Raw genomic sequence first — 23,848 nt, forward strand, 5'->3', positions numbered from 1 at the left:
CTGGAATTGAGAAGATACATTAGTAAACCTGTCCTAAAACTTTCCAGCCTTTTAATTCCAATGCCTTCAAACCCTTTTAGAAAAAGGTATCTTTGCTAGTCTTTGCTTCAATAAGGAAATAAAAGATCTTTCAACACGTGTTCTTTCCTATTACCTTCATCAAATCTCCAGCAAAGCCAGTGGACTTCAATGAATTGTGAAGAAGCCGACTCCACTTTAAGGAAATCTGCCCCTTTTACCAGACTGTATGTATTTGTCTTCAAAGAAACCTCACTATTCAGGTGAACAATTTTGAACTGCACGCTGCAGATACATGAGAACCCTGCATTCGTTTGAATAAGCAGCCTTTTCAGCAGTCTTTTTTACATGTGAATATTATGCACATCTCTTTTGAACTCCACGCATCTCAGTAGCTTTCCTTGAGCTTTTCCTGGGGAATAAAAATTAAATAAACTTAGAATGAGTAAGAAAAGTCCTATTCATATCATCACATTTATCTGGTTTAGTCTTGCTACAGAATACCACATAAATGAATGTTGTCTAGATAATGAAATAATGTGTTTGACATGGTTCAGGGGAGTGAAGTACATTCTTAGAGGACAGGCTCCTAAAGTGTCTGCCTTTTTCTTTGATGATTTTGTTCATTTGGGCAGGTGTCTGTGCCTAAATGTATATGCTTAAACTTAATTTAAAGCATCAGCTAAAAGACAATGGAAGAAAAAGACAAGACGTGATAGGCTACTGATGCTGGATGTCTGATCTTCCAGGTGTATAAATCTATGCGTATTAAGCTCTGATATCTGTATATCTTGCAGCGTTTACAAGTATTTTTGGGAAAAAAAAAGTGAGTGTCTGTAAAGTATCTTGGCAAACTTTGCCGTAATTGCTCATTGCATTTGAGTTTGCAAAAATAGCTTTGTTTATGATCTGATATTTTTAATAGCATATTTCACTGTTTCCATTTAAACTTCGAAGTGACATCTTTGTTTTTCCCTTTTGAAGAGCAGCATAATCCAGATGCCTGTCAAAAGAGTTGTTGATGTAGCATTTTGTGAGTAATCCTTCTGTTTGAGTTTTTTTTTTTTGTCAGAAACATTTGCCAAGCTCTTACAAAGCTCCCCGTGAATATTATTGATGTGTACTTCCTTTTAAAGAAGTGATTATCCATGCAGGCATGCAAACCGAACAGTTCTAAAGCACAAATGTTTTCCCAAAAGCTACGTAATGTCATAGGAGGAGTTAATTCCTCTCTGCCATGGAGCTCAAACCGTGTTCCTTTTCCATTTAGCCAGCTTAACTCTTTGCTGAAGCACGGGTCAGTGTTCTAGTTTTTGGAGACTTTTTCAAAAGTATTACACTGAATAACCTCAGGGTTGCTGTCAGTCTGCCTAAATCTTTGATGAAGAGATGTTAATAGTTGCTGGCCTGCTTTCAGAGAGATGAGTGTGACTGTGAGGAGCTAAAAGTAAAACATACTGAGTAGTCTTAGGATTTCAGCAATTATCGTTTCAAACCCAGAGCTGCTAGACGGTGAATCCAACGACGCTTTCATTTGGTGCCACTGCAAAATATTTATATAAATAACTTGCACATTAGGCATTTACAGACATCCTCCCCTCCGGTCACCTTTCGCAGGTGATGACACAGTCCCAGTGGCATCACGTTAATTCTCTCAGACCATGTTGAGAACAGGCAGTTCTTTTCCTGTGCTTTTCCTGAGCACTCCAGGATCCTCTCAGCTTGCAGATCTTCTGGGGTCTCCAGACGCATCAGCCTTTTAGCCTGCTGATTAGCAGTTTTCTGGTAGGGAAAAGAGATTTGTAAATTTTGCAATAAATAATAATTCTGCAATAAATAATAGATCAGGGTCAATGTACAAAATATCTTTCTGTACAGGGCAACACTGTTTCCCAGAAGGTGGTTGAGGTCAAGTGGAGTTATGAAGACTTAACATCCTTCTTTCAGCCCTGTATTATTACTTTTTTGTCTGTCCCAGCCTGCAACGCTTGGCTGTGGCTGTGCATAACTTCAGAGCCTACGTAGCTTCTTGTGGGATCCACCATTGTTCCCTTTCTAAACCACTTTCACAGTGTGTGGCAACAGAAGAGGTCAGAGCAGGTGGTAGGGAGATTTTCCTTGGTAGAGCTGGAATAGCTAAATGCAATCAAGATGCTGGGACTGCACAGCTGGTAGTCCCCAGCCTGTGCAGTATTGAGAGCTGTAGGAATGCCAGCCTGTCCCTCCCTCCATGCCTGTTGTAATTCCCAGTTGTGTTGTGGCTGAGAAAGGCAACTTTTTTTGTTGTTTTGCCAGATACACTGCTTATAAGAACCCTTCTTTTACTGCTTATAAAAACCACTTAGGCTCCCTGTTAAGTGTTTATATGGGAGTCTTTTTTTCCCCCAATTTGCTTTCCTTTGCCTTCCTTATTTGCAAGAAGTGGTTGCTCCAGCTGTGCCTCCCTCAAGTTGTTTTTTTTCCTTTCATTGCCCCTGCCCAAAGCTGTGGTGTGTGGTATAGGGGCAGGTGTTTGCCATACATCACAGCTTGTAAAGGGCATTTCTAAGGCACTGACTGCTTCACAGGTGATCTGTAGCTTGTCTGCACGGGCAGGTTTCTGTAAAAGCTTTTTGCATAAAACCTTTTCTGATTAATTAACCTAAAATAACTGTCTCCGTGTCCTTGGTTTTATCCTTCCTCTCCAAATACTCTTCTGACTGTCACAGCTGGGTGCTGCACAGTGCATGGCACTGCTGAGATCGGTGCCTTGGGTCCCTGCCACAGGCTGCAGCACGAACTCTGCATCAGGGAGCTCTGAAATAAGCCCTGAGGGATTCCTCAGCTGCTCCCAGCTTTCCAGAACTCTGCATGATATAGAAAAGCAAACACAAGCCATTCCCTACCCAGAGACCAGCTTCTGCCTATTTTCTTTACTCTTTGTCTTCCTTCCCAAAGAAACCTGCTGCTTCGGGAAGGAAAACTTCCTTGAACCCTTAATCTTGCCAGTCGTTGCTCAACACCTTTGGCTTTGTTCTAAAGACACAGCCTTCCACTTTGCTTTTCCCTGCGTTTTGGAAGCTGTTCAACTTCCTCCTGGCAAGTGCAGTCGTATCGCAGTAGGCAAGCGGTTGCTAACGCTCTCCTGCTTTCTTCTTGTCTTTCCTTCTTGTTTTCTAGTTCTGCGGATGCTGCACAAAGAGGCACATCTCCCGATGCCTGGTCCTGTTTGGCCCAGGAAAGCACTGATTTATTTTTTTTCCTGAGCAGTCTTGTTCAGTCTTGTCTTCAACTGAGTTGCTGAACGTTGCTCCTTGCTCCTCAGCTTGCTTTAGATCATGAGGACATTATTTTAAGTCTGTATACACTTCTCGCACCTTGTGCAGCTCTTGGTAGATGAGCTGGTCAGAGTTACTGCCCTTGGAGCTCTGAAAGATGGTTTTTCTGCATTAGATTTCTTTTTTTTTTGACTTGACATGTGAAATAATTCTCTCCCTTACCATTCCTTGGCATTTGGAGACTTCTTTTCTAACATACTTAAAGTGGAAGCAAGGTAAGCTTTTTATTTTCTGTGTGCGGCCACTATAGCTCATAATTTGCTGCGGCAGAATCATTGTATTTTACCCATCCCAGAAGAGCTGATATTTGGGGGAATCCCAGTGATACACTTTCTTTCTACAAAAGATCCAGACCTGCTCTTAACTACCCTAGCATCTCTGCTTATTGCGTTTCTTCGTGAAGAAGCTTGGGTCGATAGGGTTATGTGAGTCCACACCAACTTCTTAGATTGCATTTTATCTGGATGCAGCCTCTTGAAAGCTCTACCCCAAGCAAAGAGTTGCTAACTTTGTAAAAGTTGCTACGATGATGGAATGTCTAAAGCTGATGTCTGGTTTCCAATATATTGCTTCAGGTCTTTTTAATTTAGAAGCTTAGGTACTGTACAGGATATATGACTTATCTGTTTCGAGGCTGTTAGGTTCCTAAAGGAGAGACTGGCCTCTGCAAGATTCCTTCAACTTCATAAAGTATTGATATAGGGAAGCGAGTCTCTACCTTCAAAGACGGTAAGCTATGATGAGAGAGGGCAACTCTTGGTTTTAGATGCTTAAAGCTTCTTGCTTTATTTCTGCATCTCCAGTTCCAGTATTTTATTCTAGTGGTTCTGACTTGTCTGCCAGACGTTACTCTCCTCACTCCTCCTCAACGTGAACTGCAGTTAAGTTTTGATAATATCAAAATCCTTTCCTACAACAGCCAAGACTTCCTAAAAAGGGGGGAAAGAAGCCATCCAAAGCTTTATAAATGTAAATTGCAGTATGTTAAACTGTAAAGACCATTAATTTTGTCTTTATGTTGTCTCAAGTAATAATTTTGACTCCTCTTTGGAACTGTGTGTCCAGGAGGAAGGAAACAGATTCTGAACTTCAGCCTGCCTTGTGTACCATTTTCATGGTGGTGGATTATTGCTTTTCTTGTTCCTTTTTTCCTTCTGATCTTCCTTTCTTCAAATGTCCCGTATCCAGCTGTGAGGTGTGCTTTGCTTTTCCCTATGGCTGTGCTACCTAGAGTCTGCAGTAACTCTTTGTAGATGTTCTTCACGTCTTTCATTTTTGGGGTGGGGAAAGAAAAAAGTTTCCTTTATGTAAAACAACTATCGGTCTATTAGGTTAGTCCTCTTACTTATCAGAAACCCATTTCATTTTTTTATTGCTGTGAAAGGCTCTTCTTTGGTTCTTGCTTGCCCTTGAACAAGAAGCCCGAGATGGGTTTGAGAAGTGGATGTTTCCCTAAGGAGAGCTTCCAGTGCAGCCTTGGCCTGGTGTTGCCCTTGGAGATGATGGGGTAACTGTGATGCGATGATTCACTATGCAGAAGAGAAATGACTCCCTTGAGTTTTTTTCTGTCCTTTCCATAAACTTCGCTATGAAAACTGTGCTCTATGAAAAACAGAAAAACAAACCCAACCAAAAAAAAAAAAAGCTTCTATTTTTGTTCGAGCCTTTTCAGGCGGTTCGTGATAAATTCTTTAGGCATGTCGCAAAAGTCAGAAATACTCAGTTGAAATGTCTCGGCAATGCATCTGAGAAGCATTATATAAATGAATAGACCAGCTCTTTGAGAAGCCTCAACTCCAAAATGAGTCGAACCCTGTAAACAAAGCAGGCTAACGAGGAGAATGTAGCACAGCATGACAGAAGACGGGAATGGAGCGGGATGATGCAAACTAGACACTTGTCTATCTGCGCGGTCCCCAGGCCTTTCATGTACTCGTTACTTTATTGTCTTGCTTTTCAAGTAACCAACCTGCAGCTGGCTAGTACTTGTGGAGAGATCTGGGTTTTTTTCCTGCACAAAACAAGAACTAAATTGTAGAACTAAATGGTTTGTCTGTTTGCTCTTGAGATGTCTTTGGGGTTGTCAGCTGGCCCTACTCCCATCACTCCTTGTAATGTTATGATTATTTTTTCCCCCTTCCCGTTTGTACTTCTTGCACTGCAGTCAGCTCTCATTGTAGGTCATTGCAACATGATTTGATCAGCTCATCAAGCCAAAGTTGCTGTATGCTTCATTTACAGAATTATGTTGGAGTCTATCAGTTGTTTTAAATTCTCCTAAAGCAATATATCATGGCCCAATGGAGCTCATGGCTTGGCAGACCCACTGAGTGTCCTTGGATCCATTATGTGGTTCTTCCACGTGCTTCTGTTTCCTGTTACTTTACCATCCTCAGTTCTGGACCATAAGCTCTTGAGTGCTCAGCCAGTTTAGGGCTTTTACAAGGGAATGGATTTCTTTTAAATAGCCTGACCAAATTTAAACGTAGAAAGAGTCGTACAAATATCCTGTAATAATATGGTAGCAGGACAGGGAGATGTCTTCCAAGAGGTTTTGAGTGGTAAGCTTTCCATAGCTTGCAAGTAGGATTGCTCTACTAACTCAAAATATTATAATTATACAAAACATTAAGTTTATATAAAATGAAATTTACATGAAATGAAAGAGGCTAAAGCTGAGGTAATGGGAGAGAAACCTGATGGCTTTATTCAAGGGGAGTGCACTGTGAACTTTAAAAATTAATTTATATCAACTCATTTACTCATCTGCATTTCTCTTGTCACTGTAAGAATCTTCTTTGTAGAGTCTGAAACTCCAGTGCTAAAAATGTGAAATCAATAGGTGCTGTTATATCCACTTAAAAAAAATATATTGTATTGATTTGCAGATAATAACAGCAGTTCATTCCTGCAGGATTACATTCCACTTCCTGTCATGGAGATTACTCCCTTATATATTAAATCTGAGATGGAGAACATAGGTATAAAACCGCTTTACTTTAATGAATAGTCATTTTACTCTGGGCACTAAAATGAGATATTTCTTTAAATTTATCTCCAGGGATTATTTTTATTTCCTGGGCAAACCCTGTGACTCTAGACTCTAGAACGCTATTAAACTTTTAAATAATCTCGCCTTGCCTCATTCTTGCAAGTGCTTGAACTTGTCCTCTCTTTGATAGCAACTAATTAAGCAAAATATCATGCTCTTTCTGGTCTCCTCCACATACTTGATCAGAGGGTTAACACCGTGTTATCTTGGGTATTAGATGCTCTTTGCTAAACCCTAAGAATCTACCAGCATCCAACTCCCTGTGCTCCGTAACAGAGTTCTGTCACCTTCAGAGGATTAAATTCTTCGTGCCGATCATGGTGGCATGTATCATCTCCCATTGTGCAGCTATTTTTTTCTTGTGCTGTGGCTCGTTTGAAGGCTATTCTTATTAAGCATAGGTGACTTCATCTTTGTGTGTTAAAATAATTCTTCTCTACTCTTTCTAGGTAATCTGGCTTCTCAGAAACCTCCTGCTAAATGCAAGGGTTTGCTGTCCTGTTTACTGACTGTTACACCTGAGGCTGATTTTGATACAGATTCTGGATATCATAGGGTAAGTGTGCAGTTATCTGTTTTTTTTGCGTTTTTTTCCTCTTCCGTGCTCTTGTCCACTTAACACAAACGTAGTTTGGGTTATGCTTTCGCTTTCAGTGACTGCAGCAAATCCCTGTCAGAACGTTTGCAACCAACCATCTGTGTTACACTTGGAAAAATAATGTAGTAGGATGAATGCTAGTGCTGTAAACCTGATAAAAGGTATTTGAATTGGGTTGTACATCTCCTAGAGGGAGCAAAGTTTGTCTCTGCAGACTTGCAAGTCTATATCTTATAAAACTGCAAAAAGCTGTAAGCCACTTATTCAAGTGTAGTGATCATTTTGAGTTTTAAGCTATAAAATACACTCACATCTCTGTATTACAAATGAAACATTCTGTATAACACAATTACAATCTTGCAGACTTCACAAATGTGTCAGAAGGCCGAGTCTACCTCTCTGGACCTGCTGGCTGTACTCTTGCTAATGCAGCCCAGGATGAATGCATTAACTGTTTGTTGCACGGGTGTATTTCTGGCTTAAGTTCGATGTGTTATCTGCCAAGACCACAGAGTCCTTTCGTCTCCTAATTTGAATCTGTTTAATTTTTCTCACACTGTTGTGCAATTCTAGTGCTTGCTGTTCCCTCAGTAGATTCTTTACTGAACACCTCAACATCCCCAACATCTTGGTTGTAACCTTTCTGTCAGCCTCTTCCCACAAATAGGTTTGTACTACACGTTGGAAACCTATCTTCATGGATGTATTTCCTTCCAAATCTGTCTTACAGATTTCAATGTAGCCTTGATAATTTAAAAATGTTTTTCAATTCCTATCATTAGTATGTTCATGGTAAAACAGGAAATTTTGTGTATGCTTGGGTGTGTACAAGTATGTAAAGAAAGTGTATTTAATCTTTTTCTCTGTGCTGCCAATACAAAAATCATAAATAGTGTATGTAATAATAGAAAAATGAAATTGTTGCTTGAAGTTGAGCCTGAATTTTGAATAAGGCTTTTATTTTATATTCCTTCTTTGTTTGTCCCTGCATGTGTGTGTAATGCTGTAAATTGCAGATACCAACAACTGTAATTGCATTGCGGTTGTAGTAAAATCAAACATTCTCTAAATAACCTTTTTTTAGTAGCCCTCACAATGAATAAAGTGTTATTTTTTTCCCATGTTTTAATGGTGTGTATGTGTTGGGGGCTATGCCAGGGAATGGATGCTTAGGAATACTGCCCCAGCCTTGACACACAGTTCAGGTGGCCCTTGGGGAAGGGAGATGTGCTCCAGCTGGCTTTGTTGCCTAGTTTGTTCATGATAGTCTACAGAAAGGACCAGGAGAACATCAGTAGTTTGGTGCTCAGATCATAACTAATGGCTTTGCTGGGGTGACTGGAGCTCATGTGCAAGTTTCTTTGTTTAAACTGACTTAAGGAGAGGAAAAGAAAGCATTGAACAGGCAGGTGGAGCAAAGAGGGTTAAACACGCTGAGTTGGGGAAGGTGGTTGAATGGAAAATAAGTATGAGAAAGAGAGAGGAAAAAAATGTATGGGAAAGAGAATGAAGACTTTACCTTGCAACCTAGCATTTTGTTTTTAATTTAGAGAAATGTTGTCCTACTGATGAAGTAGTTATACTAGAGCAACTCATATGGTGATGAGTGACAGTTTAATTCACTTTCCGTTGAGGGGAATGTCTAGCAAATCTGGCTTGTGATATGTTGCAGCATCGCATAGTTCAAATCAATATAAAATGCTGAGGGTAGTCTTAGGCTGAATATCAACATATTGTATAATTATTCTGTTAGATTATGGTAGTCCTCTGGGTGTTTCTGGTACAATGCCTGTGATCTAGTTAAGGGAGGAAACGAAGAAACAAGCAAACAAAAATCTTCTCTTTATTGGAGCTATTTATGACAAATAGCGGTTGTACGTACTTGGAAATGATGCATCAATTTTGTCCAGGCTACCTCATCAAGGCTTCTGCTACGAATCGAGAAGCTGGAAGGAGGCTTGGATTTTAGGATGAACTTTTGTCTACTTCTAGAAGGGAGCTGCCTGTAGGAAGCACACAGTTGTCTCTTACCCATTTGGGGATATTCCTAGCTCAGCTCAGCCTCCCTTAAAACACATTTTAATTTCTGAAGAGCATAGAAGGTATTTGTGTACGTTGGCCATAACCCTATATATCTTGCTGATCACATGCTGCTGCAATTTTGGTGTTCTAACTAGGCAAGTACTTAACCTCTGTTCTTTCTGGTTCAAACTAAATCAGCTTTCACCATATGCAGCACCTCCTATGAAAGTGCGGGTGGAGAGGAATTTGAAATGAAAGGAAGTAGCGAGCTGTTACCGTGATGCAGTTATTTTAACAACAGTGGGTCTCAGCGCAGCAGCCTGATTGCTTTTCTGAGTGTTTCTTACGAGGAGCGTGGGTCAGAAAAGGTACGTAAACTCAATGCAAGACCTCAAACGACCACACGTCTTTAGGTGCTTGAACAGAATGATTGTGTTTTTGCTTTTCATATTTTGTAGCATTAGGTGGGTTAAAGCAAAGATTGCAGTTTGTTCCGTTGCAGGAGAGAGCAAGCTGAACGAAGTAGAAGTTGTTCATGGAAGTCCAGGGTCATACTTCTTGTATGAATTTGTGATAAGCTTTGGGATGAAGCAAAGAAACCAAGGAATAACCTCACTTGTATTTGGTATGATATTCATAGCATAATCTAGTTAGGGAAGGACCTCAGGAGGTCATCTCAGCCAAACTCCTGCTCAAAACTGGCCAACTTCAGAGTAGAGCTGGTTTTTCAGGGCTGCGGCTGTGTCCAGGCAAATTCTGAATAACTTCAAGGATGGAGACTCAGCAGCCTCCCAGTGCAGCCTGTGCCAGGTGCACTCACTCTGATCTTTTACTTCCTTACATCTAATGAGACTTTTCCCTTGCTGCAACTTGGACCTGTTGCCTGTCCTTTTACTGGCTGACCCAGAGAAGGGTGGCTGTCTTGTGTGTTCCAGACCTCTAACTATTGACTAAATCATTAAAAGGTGGAAATCTGAGTTTATAAAGAGCTCAGATAACGTTTCTCAAGCACCTCTGCATAGGAAATCTTTTATTTTTGTTTGTGCTTCAGTCCATTTAACACTTGTATTGGAGTATTCTTTCTGATGTGGCTCATTTTGCTGCCCTGTTGGTGTCAGTGAGCAAGGTGGAGCAGGAGGTGGGCGATGTTAATACTAACATCTCTGTAGGTGCTGACACAAAAATACCTGTGTTCCCTTCTGTCTGTAGGTGATGTGTGTCAGGACGTGATTTACTCATGGAGCTTGGAGTTCAGTATGGTTTCTGTTCTTATCTCCGCCACAGCCACCTTTGCAATATTTGTGCCTCAGCTTCCGTGTCATTAAAATGGAGATTACATACTCTTATTCATGAGAGTGCTGTGAATTCTACAGTAACTGTTAAATGCTTTTGGTTCCTTGGGAGCAAACTGCTATAAAATAGGCAAAAAATATGTATGTTTATAGTATAAAATACATGCTTGTAGTTATACAGGGATATGTTAACTCTATACTCTTAGTAGGTTGCTTTTAAACCAAAGAAATAGACTTTTGTAATGTGTTGTGTTACCATACAAATAAGATGCTTTTATCCAAATTACTTGTTGGAAATTGAAGGAGACATGCATGAGGGTTGCTAGGATGCCCTCATTTTCCACGTTCAAGATTCGGAAGTAGAAACAAAGCATAGAAACTTGTGCTTCTTTTAACTATTAAGTCCTTTCATAAAAGCAGTTAAATATTTTTTTTGCCATCTCTAATAATAATGAGTTTTTGGTGCCGGGATGAGTAATAATTGCGAATGGCAAAAAGTTATCAGAACAGTGTTGCTCAGATTGCAGATTTTATTAATCGTAAAAGAGATTATTCACCTTGAAAGGCTATTTTATAATTTTATAAGTGCTCATTTACATGAGAGCTTACTACCTAATTTATTTTGCCTAAAAAAACCCTTCAAACTTTCTCTCCTTCAAAATCTTGATTATCTCATTCTTCCCACCTAGTTTGCTATAATGTCATCTGTGTTTCTACTTATCAGTGAGACTAATTTCATTTTTACCCATTCTCTCTCACAAATGTATATGCTTTTTCTTGCATTTATTCCATGCTTCTCTCCTGCATGCATTTCTTCCCCAATTTGACAAAATGTTGGTCTTCTATGAGTGACTTGTGAGGTAGATGTGGTGTTTGGCCCTTTACATGGTTCTGACCTAATGAGATGTTGGGATTTGCAGATGTAATTAAATTTTCATCCATTTTCTTCTACTTCCTTTAAATTGTTTTCAACATGAGCCTTGATTTAAGTAAAGAAATTGAGCACGTTCTTTGCTGTAGGAATACAATTAGTCGATGAGACTGCCCTGTGAGCTTAAAGCAGGGTACATACTTAAGTACCTCTTTAATTGGGGCATTGGATGGTAAATTCTTCAGGGTATGGGTACAGCCTTTGCATGTTTATGCTAGAGACTTCATACACAGAGCATTGCTACAGCATGAATATTCAATAGCTGCCTGCCCCTTATTTCTTATGCTGAAATATTAATGGCGGCAGTGATTCTGCACCTAATCCTGCAGAGACCAGGTGCATGTAAGCCATCCTGTTGGTGATGCTGTGCATGCTCCCAGGCCCTTTTTTGCAGGATTGTGCCTTTCTGGGCCATGCTGAACACCAATGACTTCCACTAATGCAGCTGGATCTGCAGCTGCTGCTGCTAAAATGATGATGGGCTGCCACGTGGCTGGCAGGAAGCATGGGCTCTGCTCCTGCCTGTGCCACCAGGTCATCGTTTCAGCCTGTGGAAGGACATTAACTCCAAGGGGGGAATAAAGCTACTGCTCAGCATAGCAAAAGCAATTTCAGACGCACGGATAGAGAAGTACTTTGCTATAATGCCCATCATGACAAAGCTCTCTCCGAACTTTGCAGGTACCAAATTGAGATCCTTCAGCTGGCATTTTCATCACTCAGCCTTTTTCAGGATCAGATTGCAGACAGCTCGGTGGCAAAACGCATTCAGAAGTGCAGGATTCCTGCACCCTGCTATGCTCTGGGTTGTGACTTTAAAATACAATTCCACAATTTTTATTGCAGGCTTCTGAGTCTCTTTTCTAAACTAATATTTAAAGTAGGCCCCCACCAACTCTGGTCTCAAAGTTAGCTGTTTAATCTACAGTGTATTTCAACACAAAATTATGCAGGCTAAAGTGAAGATTGGTATGGTAGTGGAGCAGATTCTTCTGTTTCATGTATATTTGAAAGCTGAGAAAGCTTCTGCTGAAGCCAGACGACACAGGCTTGTCAAATTGTTCACGAACGAAAAGATGGAATTAATTTGCAGTATCTCATTTGCCATCTTGAGTTTTGTCATGAATTTCCCCTACTAGTCAGCCTGAAATGCCAAATGAAAAAGTGTTTCAGTGAAAGATAATATAATATATTAAGAAAATGTTATTGATCACAGTGTGCTTTTACTGGAAGATGACTTTTTCTGACCGGAACACAAGGGACTTTGCCTTGTTATGGTAGGAAAATGTATTGTAATATGCAAACAGGATTATTGTTAAGGTCAGAGCAACTTTGTTTTTACATTCCACTTCCTCTGGAAGCAAGCTTCTCCACAGCAACACTGTCTGCTGGGCTAGGAAAAAGAACAATTTCAGTTTGTAACTTTTTTAAAAAAAGGTTACAGCAAGTATTAGCTTCTGGAAGGAAGGAAATGAATGCTGCTCCCCACATCCCCAAAGGTCAGAACTTGCAATTCAATAGTCATTCTGTAAGCATTTTTTTTTTTTTTTTTCTGATGGTGGACTGTTTTGTGGTTATTCTTTGTGTGTTGTTTTTTTAATGGTGGTTGGTCAGAATCAATTAACCCAGGTTTTCTTATTATGCATGTATTAATATGCATGTGTTACAGGCAGAAGAAGTTGCACGCTTTGGTTTAGAGAGGCTTCCACACACAAGGACTATGAGGCACTTAACTTTTATGGGGGAAGATTAACCAAGTGGAAGTGCCTGTGTTGCTCACAGACAGCTTATGTGGGTATATGAGCATGATTACTCTACAAAGCGCGAGGACATAAATTTGTGATGGGCTGCCCGGTACATGCAACTTAGAACAAGGACGTTTTTAAACATGCTTGATTTAAAGAGGCCTTCCACTGCATAAAGAGTGGCTCACAGCCATTGATGTCCCTGCTTGCAGTGAGGTTGCTTTCTGCCGAAGGGCTCAAAATCTACCCCCCAAAACAAGTGGCCTTAATGTGATACTTCTTAAAGGTTTATCAAGCTATTTCTAATGAAACTTGCCCAAAACATATTGTGCAAAACTCAACTCTTTACCAAATCTTGTCTTTGTGTGATTTAGGTAGTAGTATTATGAGCCGTGATAATTTAGACTGGAAACACAAAGGCATTTCAAATAAACCCTTGCAAATCCAAGAATATTGTATTTTCTCTGTTTGTTTTCCTTTTGTCCCGCTCCACTTCCAGCACATCCCTCCAGTGGTTTTCTGTCTTTGTTGCAATAAATCTCCACTTCAGTGAATTTGAAGATATAAACCTGACTGCAAAAATTCATAACTGGTACAGTAGCTGGTTACTAACCCGCTCAAAGATTTCCACATGGCAAAAAGATTTTTTCACTGTGACCAACCATTTCCTACAGGGGCAAAGCACTGGGGCTAAAATTGTTGTCAATTGTCATTATATCCTGAAAGGTAATTACATTTCTTTGCTCCTTTCTCTAATTTAGTCCAGACAACATGAAGTTGTTGGTATAAATCATAAGAACAGATCTCAATTGTGTGAAAGACTAGCTTCCATTGTTCCCTTTTGCAGACTTTTCTTTTAGCCACGTGCAGGGGAGAGATGGCTTGTGTTGCTAAAGCAAGTAGGTAATATTAAGAGCTGAAAGTTTTAGACTCTGGCTTTTAGGGGAGTAAAATAAGAAAGCAAGTACTTAATTTTTTTCTCCTCTAGCTGCAAGGATTTGGTATGGTTTATTTAGCACAACAAACATGACTTAACGTGCAAGTGTAGCAAAGGTTATGAAGGAATATCATTAGGCTTCCTACAATAGTAGATGTATCTTCTCTACTTCTTTAGGATGTTTAAAAATATACAAAAAAAACCCACCTCTTTCCTTCAGTGCTTAAAGAGGAGACAAGTTACTACCATCGCTTCGCTTCCAAGTCCCCATGGGACTTAAGTTTAAGGCAACTTGGCTCCTAGGATCAAGTTGGCTAGCTCGGATGTCTGCCCTGCGGGAGTTTCTCTCCTAAAGATGCTTTATGCTGCCACATATTTTCCTACTGCTTGCCAGGAAAACGATGCACAGCTTTTGTAATTCTGAGTCTTCCCTGGATGTGCCAGAACTCACCCCAGTCACAAAGTGTTTCTTGTGCAGGAGCAAGTCTCCGAGATGCAGCAGCAGATCGGCACGGCTGCTGTCGCATCCCTGTCAGCTGCCTTCGGTAAGGCAAGGTAGAGTTTCAGCACGTGTATCAAAACAACTCTGGCAACGCAGCTGTTCAGCATTTCCCCACAACCTTTTGTGAGTAGCTCTCCAGAACTCTGTTCAAAATACCGCTGGAATCAGCTAAATGCGGCTAGCCCTGTGGATGAACTTTAGTACTTGGTTTGATGTGCCTGAAAAGATGAATTATTTAAACGTAAATCCATTTAGTTTTCATGTTCCCTATCCTCATGAACTGAGAGATGAGGGGGAAGAGGAGAGAAAAAAGGAACCCCGTGGGAGAACGGTTTGCGCTGCTTAAATCATAGCCAAGTTGTTTTATTTGTTTTTGAAATAGTTCTTGGTGGGTACTGTAAACACAGGGAAGGTACCTGTCACTTTTACTGCGTTTCGCACCGAGCGTGGAAATTTAGTGGTAAGCAGAAAAGAAGGCAATCTATAAAATCTCTTTGTAGAAGAGTTTGATACAATGACACCAAAGACATCTCTTAATCTACGTGTCTAATTGTAATGTGGTAGAGAATGCGCACGAGTAAGTAGAGGTACTGAGCAAAAACACTTCTGCTGAATGCTTACAATGACACAAAGATGCAGTTCTTCAAGAGCGCAAAAGGCTTTCCAATCCTTTTTTTTTTTACTGCTTATAGGAGTTTTTAAAAAAGCCTTTTGCACAGATAAATTGAAAGATGCAGAATACCTCATCTCTGCCAGCAGTCGAGTTGTAGGAAGATCACGGCCAGATTTGAATCTCGCCTTGCTCAGCCGTGAGCTGCTTTACATCCCCGTGAAAGGCAAATCTATGCAGGCTGGATTTGAATAATGGAGTTGCCGTTAATGTCTAACATAAAAAGATGATTGGTTCTATACTTGATTTACGGGAAGCAAGAAGTGGTGAAGTATACAGTACACAAGGGGATATTTATGCTGCTAATGCTTAAAACACAGCCGAATGTACTGCACGCTGTAACCATTTCAAATGGCAAAAACAAAGGTGTGTGTATGGCAGTAAATCCCGTTACTCTGATATTAGAATGGCCCCAGATCAGGATCTAACTGTGCAGTCTCTTCAACATGCAGAGCAAGTCTGATAAGCCACTGTTTAGTTACTGCCTGTTACAGGATTATCGGCTTTGAATCAAAGAAAATAATTTCAAATATGTTAGGGTTTAGGATATATTGTTTCGTCTTCATCAGTTTCTAATGCAAGAATTGTTTTTTTCCAATTTATGTGCAAATAGGCTTCTAAAATCTGTTGCCGTGAACTGAGATTTTGTCAGATTTTTTTTCTTCATCAAATTACTCTTGTTTTGCTAATAACTGTCAAATTGCACCTCAACTCAGCATTTCCTTGATGTATCTTGCCTGCAGTAGCTAACAGTAGCTCTCTGAGGTGTATCACTTGGCTGCTTTGCAAACAGGGTGCTCTTAAGTTATTCAGCTGTGCATTTAGATTTTTTTTTGAAATGTTAAAGCAATTATATTTGATTTTTAGCATAATAATTCATTGTCAATTCAAACTAGGTGAATTTTGCAGAAACATGGAAGGCTTTCTGGCAGGTTTGTAAGCTGGACGGACCTACTACATCCATCGTCCTGCAATGTCTAAATCTAAAGTGTATTAGCTGTGTCTTTAGTCTATTTTTTTTAAGCAAGCAAAATATGAGTATGATCTTGATGAATATCATCTGCACCATTTACATGTATCTGCCCTTTCCACCATTTCTCCAGCAAAATCCTTTATAGGGGTTGAGGTAGTAGAGCACCCTCAGTGTGGAGCTGGTTAATAGCTTCCATCATCTAATGGTGTTAGTGGTGATTGCTTCTGGCTGGTTTATTTCTGGGGCAGAAAGATATGTTATTAAATAAAGAGCATTTGGTGAGCTTGAGATCAATTCTGTCCAATACAGCAAATTTACCTCTATTCCCTAACATACCATTTCTTAAACCGAGCTCTACATTTGGTTTGTCTCAACCTACTATTTGGGGAAGACAACAGAAACAGAAGACAAAACCCTACTTGGCTACTAAACCTCTCCAAGCAAAGCGTGTGTTAGCCAATCTTAACTCTCTAAATAGTTTCATTTTAGAAGAAGATCTTTAATATCAAGAAAATGCAGATGGATACTTGGCTTGGTGTGCTCCGTAGACTTGAACCAACAAGATCGATGTATCCAAATTATAGCAGCTTTCTCTAGTGTGGATGAGATGCTACTTATATTTTCAGGTAAAGGAAATCAACAACTATTAATTTGGCAGAATTATTTATTTCTTACTGATGATATTTTCAGTGTATCTAATCAGTGCACTCATGAATAGAAATGAAACAATTTAAATAGAGGCACTGTACATTGTACGATCTTGTTTTCTCAAACTGTTCCATAATGCAGTGAATAAATTTATATGTTCTTCTGAAAAGACTTCTGCAAAAATCATACACTGTGCTTTCACCTCTATTATTTAATACAACTATTTTATAACTCTTGCAAGACAGTGATTTCTGCTTCTGCTACAGGCATCTGGAAAAATACTCATTTGAGGGGAACAGAAGGCAAGTGAAATCTTCTGGATTCTGAAAATCCAGACATGCACCAGAATCACTGGACTGAAAGGCATGTGAGAAAATTATGACAGTCTTATTCCAAACCATTCCCTAACCTCTTGAACAGCAAAGTTCAGCTTTACAGAAGGTAAATTAATGAGTGAAAAGAAGATAGTTCAAATCAGCACTTGAACTCATGGGTGCCCAGAAGGAAATGTAGCTGAGCAGGGCGAATTTGCGTGAAGTCATACGGCAGCACTTGCATTTTACTCTGAATCTTTGGATAAATTTGGAACAGCGTCGGGGAGAGGCAAGTTTGGGGTGGCCTAACTGCTAAGCAATGACTCCATCAGACTAGTGGTGGAACTGATGTGCCATGGAAGGGTCTTCATTCTCCTTGAGATGTTACAGAGCACGCTGTTGGGTTTGGGGTGGTGGTGGCCCAGGGTGACAGCAACGAACTGTGTACTCACTGCTGATGGAGAGCTCTGTGTTGTAAGCAAGCAAGGGAATCTTACTATGTGCTGCTGTGGCCTGCACTGGCTAAAATGCCGTGCTAGGAAAATTTTTCACCCAAAATTCAAATTTAGGTTTTAAAAGATGTTTATTTCAAGGTTTTAGGAAGCTGATTTTATTATTACCTTGCCCTTCTGGGAGTTGGGGGGGGGTTCTCTTACTGCAATTTGAATATTTTATATGGGGAGCTTGACTTGTCCTTGATAAGTAGCAATATAAATAGATCATGTTGGTAAATCTAAAGCAGCTGGGAACCAGGAAATTAAGGTGTCACTTTATTCTTCCTACTGCAAGAACGCAGATACTGGATGCCATCATGACTCATGTCACAGAGCCTTTCAGAAGCTGTGACTCCACTGTGTTCAGGCAGGTTTTTGGTAAGCAAAATCTTTCCCCAAGCCCACTGTTTTAATAGGTTTTAGTAGTGCAGTTAATTCCTAGGTACCAGAATACAAATGCTTGCCTGTCCTTACTAAAACCCTCCTAGGATCCTTCATTGTAAGCCATGGCATACATTTTGCGTTTCCACTTGTAAATCTCTAATCCTTAGGAATGGGTTCTGGACAGCGCAAGTGAAACTGGCTGCTGCCTTTATGATCTATCCTTGTCCTTTTTTTTTTCTTTAAATTTAATTTTTTCAACTTGAGGAATTTTAATCTCACGACGAATTCCAACACGTACATGCTCTTAAAAACCTCACTGGCAGCCATCACCCCTTAATCTTTTTGCATTTCTTGTGATTAGCAGAGCTTTTTAATCCTAACACCAGACCCAACACCAACTGTTAACTGCACTTCTTGTTTTACAGCTAAATCTAATCCTTCTAGCAGTCTGAGACCAGTGTTATATTTATCACTCTGAAACTACCAACTGTAAGATGTTGTGGCAGTTCCTGAGTTTTTTTTTCCCACTTTTTTTCCTTGTCATGGATTGATAAATGCAACGATCAGTCTAAGGTTAGATTTTTTTTATATATGATGATTTCTAGAAAAATATGAAAATAGGCGCTTTCCCCCCACCGTGTCTTTTTCTCTCCTGTATTTCTTGCCTGACCAGGAGAAAAAAAAAAATCCTTTCTACCTGAGTTTGTGATTAGTAGCAAGATGTGTAGGTGGAATATGTTTTAGTGGCTTTTTTCCCCCTCTCCCTCCCCCCATGCCTATTAATATATCTGTTAGTAAGCTAATGCTATTAGGTTATGCAGACTGGTTAGTGTACAGGGAAAGATAAGACAGGCATCAAATCCTTGCAGTGCCCCAAAACATCCTTCAGTTCTGCCAAAGGTTCTGTGTGTTTGTCCATGAGGCAGCAACAGATTTTATATCCAGTCACTTAGCGAAGAAAGGGTAAAGAAATTGCTGTTAATATATTTACTGGTGTGTGCTTTTTTTCCCACCTGGAAAGTTGCGTGGGTGTTTACAGTCTCTACAGGATCTGCTCTGAATTTGCATTAGGGAAGAGGGAAAGGGAGAACTGAAGAACTGCAAACTCTATTTCTCCTTTGTCGTTGCTGCTTCATTTCTGTTTATTTTTTTTCCCCCAAGGGAGGAGCAGGGAAGGCTTTGGCCAGAAGCATACAGTCCCCCACATGACCCTATTTTGCTGAAATCCTAAAATCATTTTTAAGGCTGATGAAAAGAATGGAAAAGAGGAGTTGAACACAGAATAAAAAATAATGCTTCTCCATAATTACAGTAGGTAATAGCAAACTTTGTCTTCTGCTGCTGATGTCTTTCCACAGCCCATTTTTTTCTCAGCTGTGCTTTTCTTTCCCCTACCAAAGAAGCTGTAATTTTTACTGGCAGTGCAAGCTTGAGAAAGTCTTTCAGATTTTAAAGCAAGGTAGGAAGTTTTTATGTATATGTGTGTGTGCATATATATGCTTGTATATGTGTATGTATGTATTTAAGGACCAATGGTCTTCACTTCGTGAAAATTTCATGTCTATAGACTTGTGTCTGAAAGCTCATCTATTTTTTTTCCATCAATTGGCTAGTAAAAGAGTACTTCTTCCTGTGCTCCTTGCCTTGCTCATATCCTTAGACGATGTCCACTCTGGCAAAAATACTGATTTTGTATTTAAAACAGGAACAAAATTGCAAAGCTATCAGTAGTTCAAAGCAGTCAAAATGTAACTGTCCTTGCCCTCCTGACATTATTAAACGTATAGTTACTTAAACCTCTTTAATCCCTTACTAGCAAGATTGTCTGGTGGTTGGAAGAGGAAGCTGGGCTTTTGTCCCTTCTGTGGCAGAGCTGCTCTGCACCTCTGCTCAGGAGGGAATACGTATATGCCAGGTAACTGGGCATTTGACTTTCTTCATTTTGTATGGCAATCATGGTATTTTGGGGAGCCACATGCTCCCCACACATGTGCATGCACACCCCACCCTGCCACCATCAGCTGTTCCTGGTTTCCTGATGTGTTTTCAGGGCTCATTGTGCCTCTTCTAACAGAAAGTCTTTTCCCTCTGCTCTAACATCTTTTTTTTTTTTTTTCTTTCTTTCCTATTTGTTAGAGTTGGGCCAAGATGGGTTTGTACAAGCTTCTACAACTTTTTAGCAAGCGTGAGCTGTGATAATTCAGAGATGGTTTTCCAAAGGAAGAAGGGGCCATGATATGTGATTGAAGTGGGGCTGCCATGCTTTTTCTCTGCTGCATGCCTTTGAGGTCTTTCCTCTAACTTTAAAACTTTGTGTGTGGTGTAAAAATCATGGAAATTATGCAGGTCAGAATTAGGCCTTGTAGTGAGATGGCTCTGGAGGTAAGCTGGTGTGCTGGCTGGGATCTCCCTGGCACCTGCTCTTCTGAGCTGCAAATGCTTGTGGATGTGGAAGGAGGGGATGAAGTGAGAGCTGGTGAGAATGGAACTGGAAATGTTCATCTCTGGTTTAAAGCTACACCTTGGGAAGTCTTGCTGCACCTGCAGGGCTCGTGATGCAGAGAAAGGAGAGGTTGGAGAAGGGGGAGCCCTAAGTTGTAGCACCTTAATGCCTCTGTTGCTGTTTTCAGTGGTAAACTGGCTTAGTGGGGATATAACGTGAATTAGGAGAGGGCTGTGGCTGAAAATTGGGGTGACCAGCAGAAGAGAAGCATGGGGGACAGGCAAGCACAGAGCTGAGAAATGCCAACACCCTGGATAAAACAAAAAAACAATCTGGGGTGGCTCCTTCAAAGTGGCTGCAGTGCTGCTGACTGCCACAGAGACTTCTGAACTTGAGTGTTGCAGTTGTTTTATACTGTTTACCTCCTCTCTGGCTCAATTTCCTAAAGAGAAATATTTCCCCAACCCTGCCTGAAACCTCTGAAGTGCTTTGTAACTGTTCCCTCTCCAGTCAGTGCTCTGCAAAGCTGTTTTCCCGCACAGCATCGTACCTACATGCAGTATAGAAAATCACTCTAGATTATAAAGATAAAAAGCAAAACATATTTATCAGGCATTTCTCTACTTCAGCAAAGAGGGAATATGTGTTCCTTTGAAGTCTTATAACTGAAAACCATGCTGAGAGTTGATTAACGTAGAAAGTTGAATCCTCTATCTCTTCCTTTTCGTTCCAGTTTTGAACTCCAGCTACAGAACATGCGTGGTGGGTGGCTGACGATCCCATTACCGCGTTCCTCTCCTTCAGTAGAGATGCTGAAAACTTTTTTTTTCCCTGGTATGAATTGTAAAAATCAATATTCCTGCTGATGGGGAGGAAGGAGCGGTGTGCAGGTTGATACCTAGGGATCTGCAATCTGTTAGGTGTGAGATTGCTTTCTCTCCGCAATGGTTACAATCTTGGTCTTATATACTGCCTACAAATGTTGGTTTTATATATGTAAGACATATGCTCTTACATTTTCATGATAAGTTTAAAAGGGACGGAAATGATCAAGGATGATATCATGAATAGGAGATGCTCAGTCCCTAAAAATTGCTTGTGTAAATAGTTTTCCAGAAGGTGACAGTCCTAATCCCTGACATCAAATTTTATTCATTCTTCTACCTCTGTAAATGTAATTTCTTCAATAGTTTTGAAGCTTTGGAAAGTGGTATCCTTCAGGCTACTCCGTACTCTAGAAATTTGTTCACCTCCCTCAAAATAGCAGTGACCAGCGAAGCTGAAATGGAAGAAAATAGTGATTAAAACTGAATATGAACGTGTGGAACACAGGAAGAATCTCAGGTTCATAAGACACTAAGATTCAAGAATAAGAAATATTAATGCTGATGTGGTCCTGAATCCCAGCTGGGCAGCCATAATTTTCTGCCATTATAGACACGGTAATTTTTAACTTAAAAATTTATTTCCTTATCAGTCCCACAAGTGATCCGTTGATGTCAGCTCAAAATTTAGACTGCAGGAACGAGGTAGCAATGAATGGCAGCACCGCGGATCCGGCGAGAAGGACAGCGAATAGATATGCAAAGCATGCTTTTAACTGCTTGAAATCCAGGAACGCACTGTACCTGACCACATCCTATTTCAAGGTCTGTCAACTTTGAGGATTCGGCGAGCTACCAGTGTCTCTTTTTTTTGAACATGCCCATGAAAATAATTGTGAATGATTAATTTTAATTACTGCTGGCTCAGGGCAGATCCTTGGCTGTGCGGATGGGTTTTATTACAACATGTCTAAAAGTTGTTTGGGCTTGGAAACTCGGAAACTTCTGCAGCATGAAGGGTGGGCTCGGGAAGGAGCATGACTGCAGGAGGCTCCTTGCCCATCTTCCATCATCACTTAATAGTAGTGCAACACCCACAGCAGCTCCTGTGGGGTGTGTGTGTGCATTAGTGCAGCAAGCACTTGAAATTGGTGGATGGGGGGGAATGGCTGGAGGTGAAGACAACTGATGGCTGCTCCTGTTGCTTTATGGCCTCTCCTTCATTTCTGTGCTCCTCTAAACTGGAAATGAGCAGAGGATGAGTGCGTCACACTACAAGGGCTGTATTTGTTTTTAGCTTTCAGATGCATTCCTTCTGCCTTACATGGCCACAGTCGGGCAGTAGTATTTGAAACTGTTAGCATTTAGAGCAGTTGTCCTCCAGCACAATCAAATCAGACTTGCTCGTGTACCTCCTGTAAAACCTAACCCATGGGCAGGGGGCTGTTATCTCAGTTTCAGTGACGGGCTGATCAGAGGCTGCCTTGCTGAAGTCGGTTTGGTATCTGTCTTCCCACACTCTATGTAGTGTCTCAAAGGCTCTTGGAGAAGGGATTGAGCCTCATCTCACCTGTAGCAGCTGGCTTTCTCATCACTGGAACAGCTTTCCTCTCAGACATTAAACCCGAGTGTCTTCATTCCAGTCCAGGAGACTTACTTATTTGTAAGGTTGCAGCATGTATGTAGATATGCAGATACCCAGGAAACAAGAGGAGGTCTGTCAGATAAGTTGCTGTCCTCCAACTCTGAAATCCACAGGTAAAATCTTGTGCTTGACTTCAGCTGTAGCTTTGCCACAGGCTTGCTTTTTTTGACCTTGCTCAGATCATTTGACTTTTTTTTTTTCCTGTTTTTGCTTTTCTATTAAAAACATGGGAGCTGGGCAGAGACTGAATTTGTTTGTTTATTCTTTTTCTTTTTATGTTCTTGTACAGTACTAACAGGGGAAAAAAACCTTCAGTTGGGGCTGTGTGGAATCAAAAATTGCATGCAAAAATATAAAAAAAAAAAAAAGTCCCAGTTCAGAAGTGTTTGCTCATGGAAATATTTGTTCTCAGCCAGTGAAATTCAGTTTAGTAATACTAGGCTTCATACCATGTGAATGTGCAGATCAGCAGCCCTGATTTATGTTCCTACAGAGTTTTAAGGAATATTCCTAGTCCAAAATGCCTTTCAGAAAGCTTTCCATAGCAGGCTTGCCATTTCTGGTTTGAGAGCAGAGCTCCATAGACAGCTGAACTCCAGTTCCTGAGCTGTTTGTGTATTCCTTAAAACTCTTCCTTGGATATTTATACAGTCCTTACCAACTTAGTTTGATATTGGCCTTTCAGATGGCGACAAGCGCAACATCTCCCCAAGAAATTTTATGGTGGTGTTGGGAACGAAGCCCAGACTGCCTGCACCCCAGCCTGATGTTTTGCTGTAAAATAACACCACCTTCGTTAGCCAGGGGATGACTAAGCTGGCCTTGTAGCATTCTGCGACGGTAAATTTTCCTCCTCCCACTGATGATGGTCATGTTCATGGTACCCAAGTGATTGACAGAAGTTAGCAGACGGGGCAACATCTGAGAGTCTGGTACCCGCCTGTGGAAATGGTTGGAAGATGCCAACTTTTCGGATGGTTAGCAGAGAGGGATTGTTTATCCTCTTCTTTATCTGTGTCTTCAGTTAAGAGATAAGATG

The 23,848-nt window shown here is 40.6% G+C and overlaps 1 protein-coding gene across 1 annotated transcript in view; it reads left to right on the forward strand.

Moving 5' to 3' along the window:
* Positions 1–23,848, forward strand: part of LOC311208057 (uncharacterized protein) — a gene marked incomplete at both ends in the record, with an annotated part of 143,784 nt that overhangs the window by 57,436 nt on the left and 62,500 nt on the right. The window contains one exon of the mRNA XM_084284475.1: positions 6,837–6,943. Within this exon, the coding sequence (XP_084140601.1) occupies positions 6,837–6,943 (107 nt within the window). The remainder of the gene's footprint in view (positions 1–6,836; positions 6,944–23,848) is intronic.

This window comes from Netta rufina (genome assembly GCF_964035555.1).
Source record: "Netta rufina genome assembly, chromosome: 3".
Classification (NCBI taxonomy): Eukaryota; Metazoa; Chordata; class Aves; order Anseriformes; family Anatidae; genus Netta; species Netta rufina.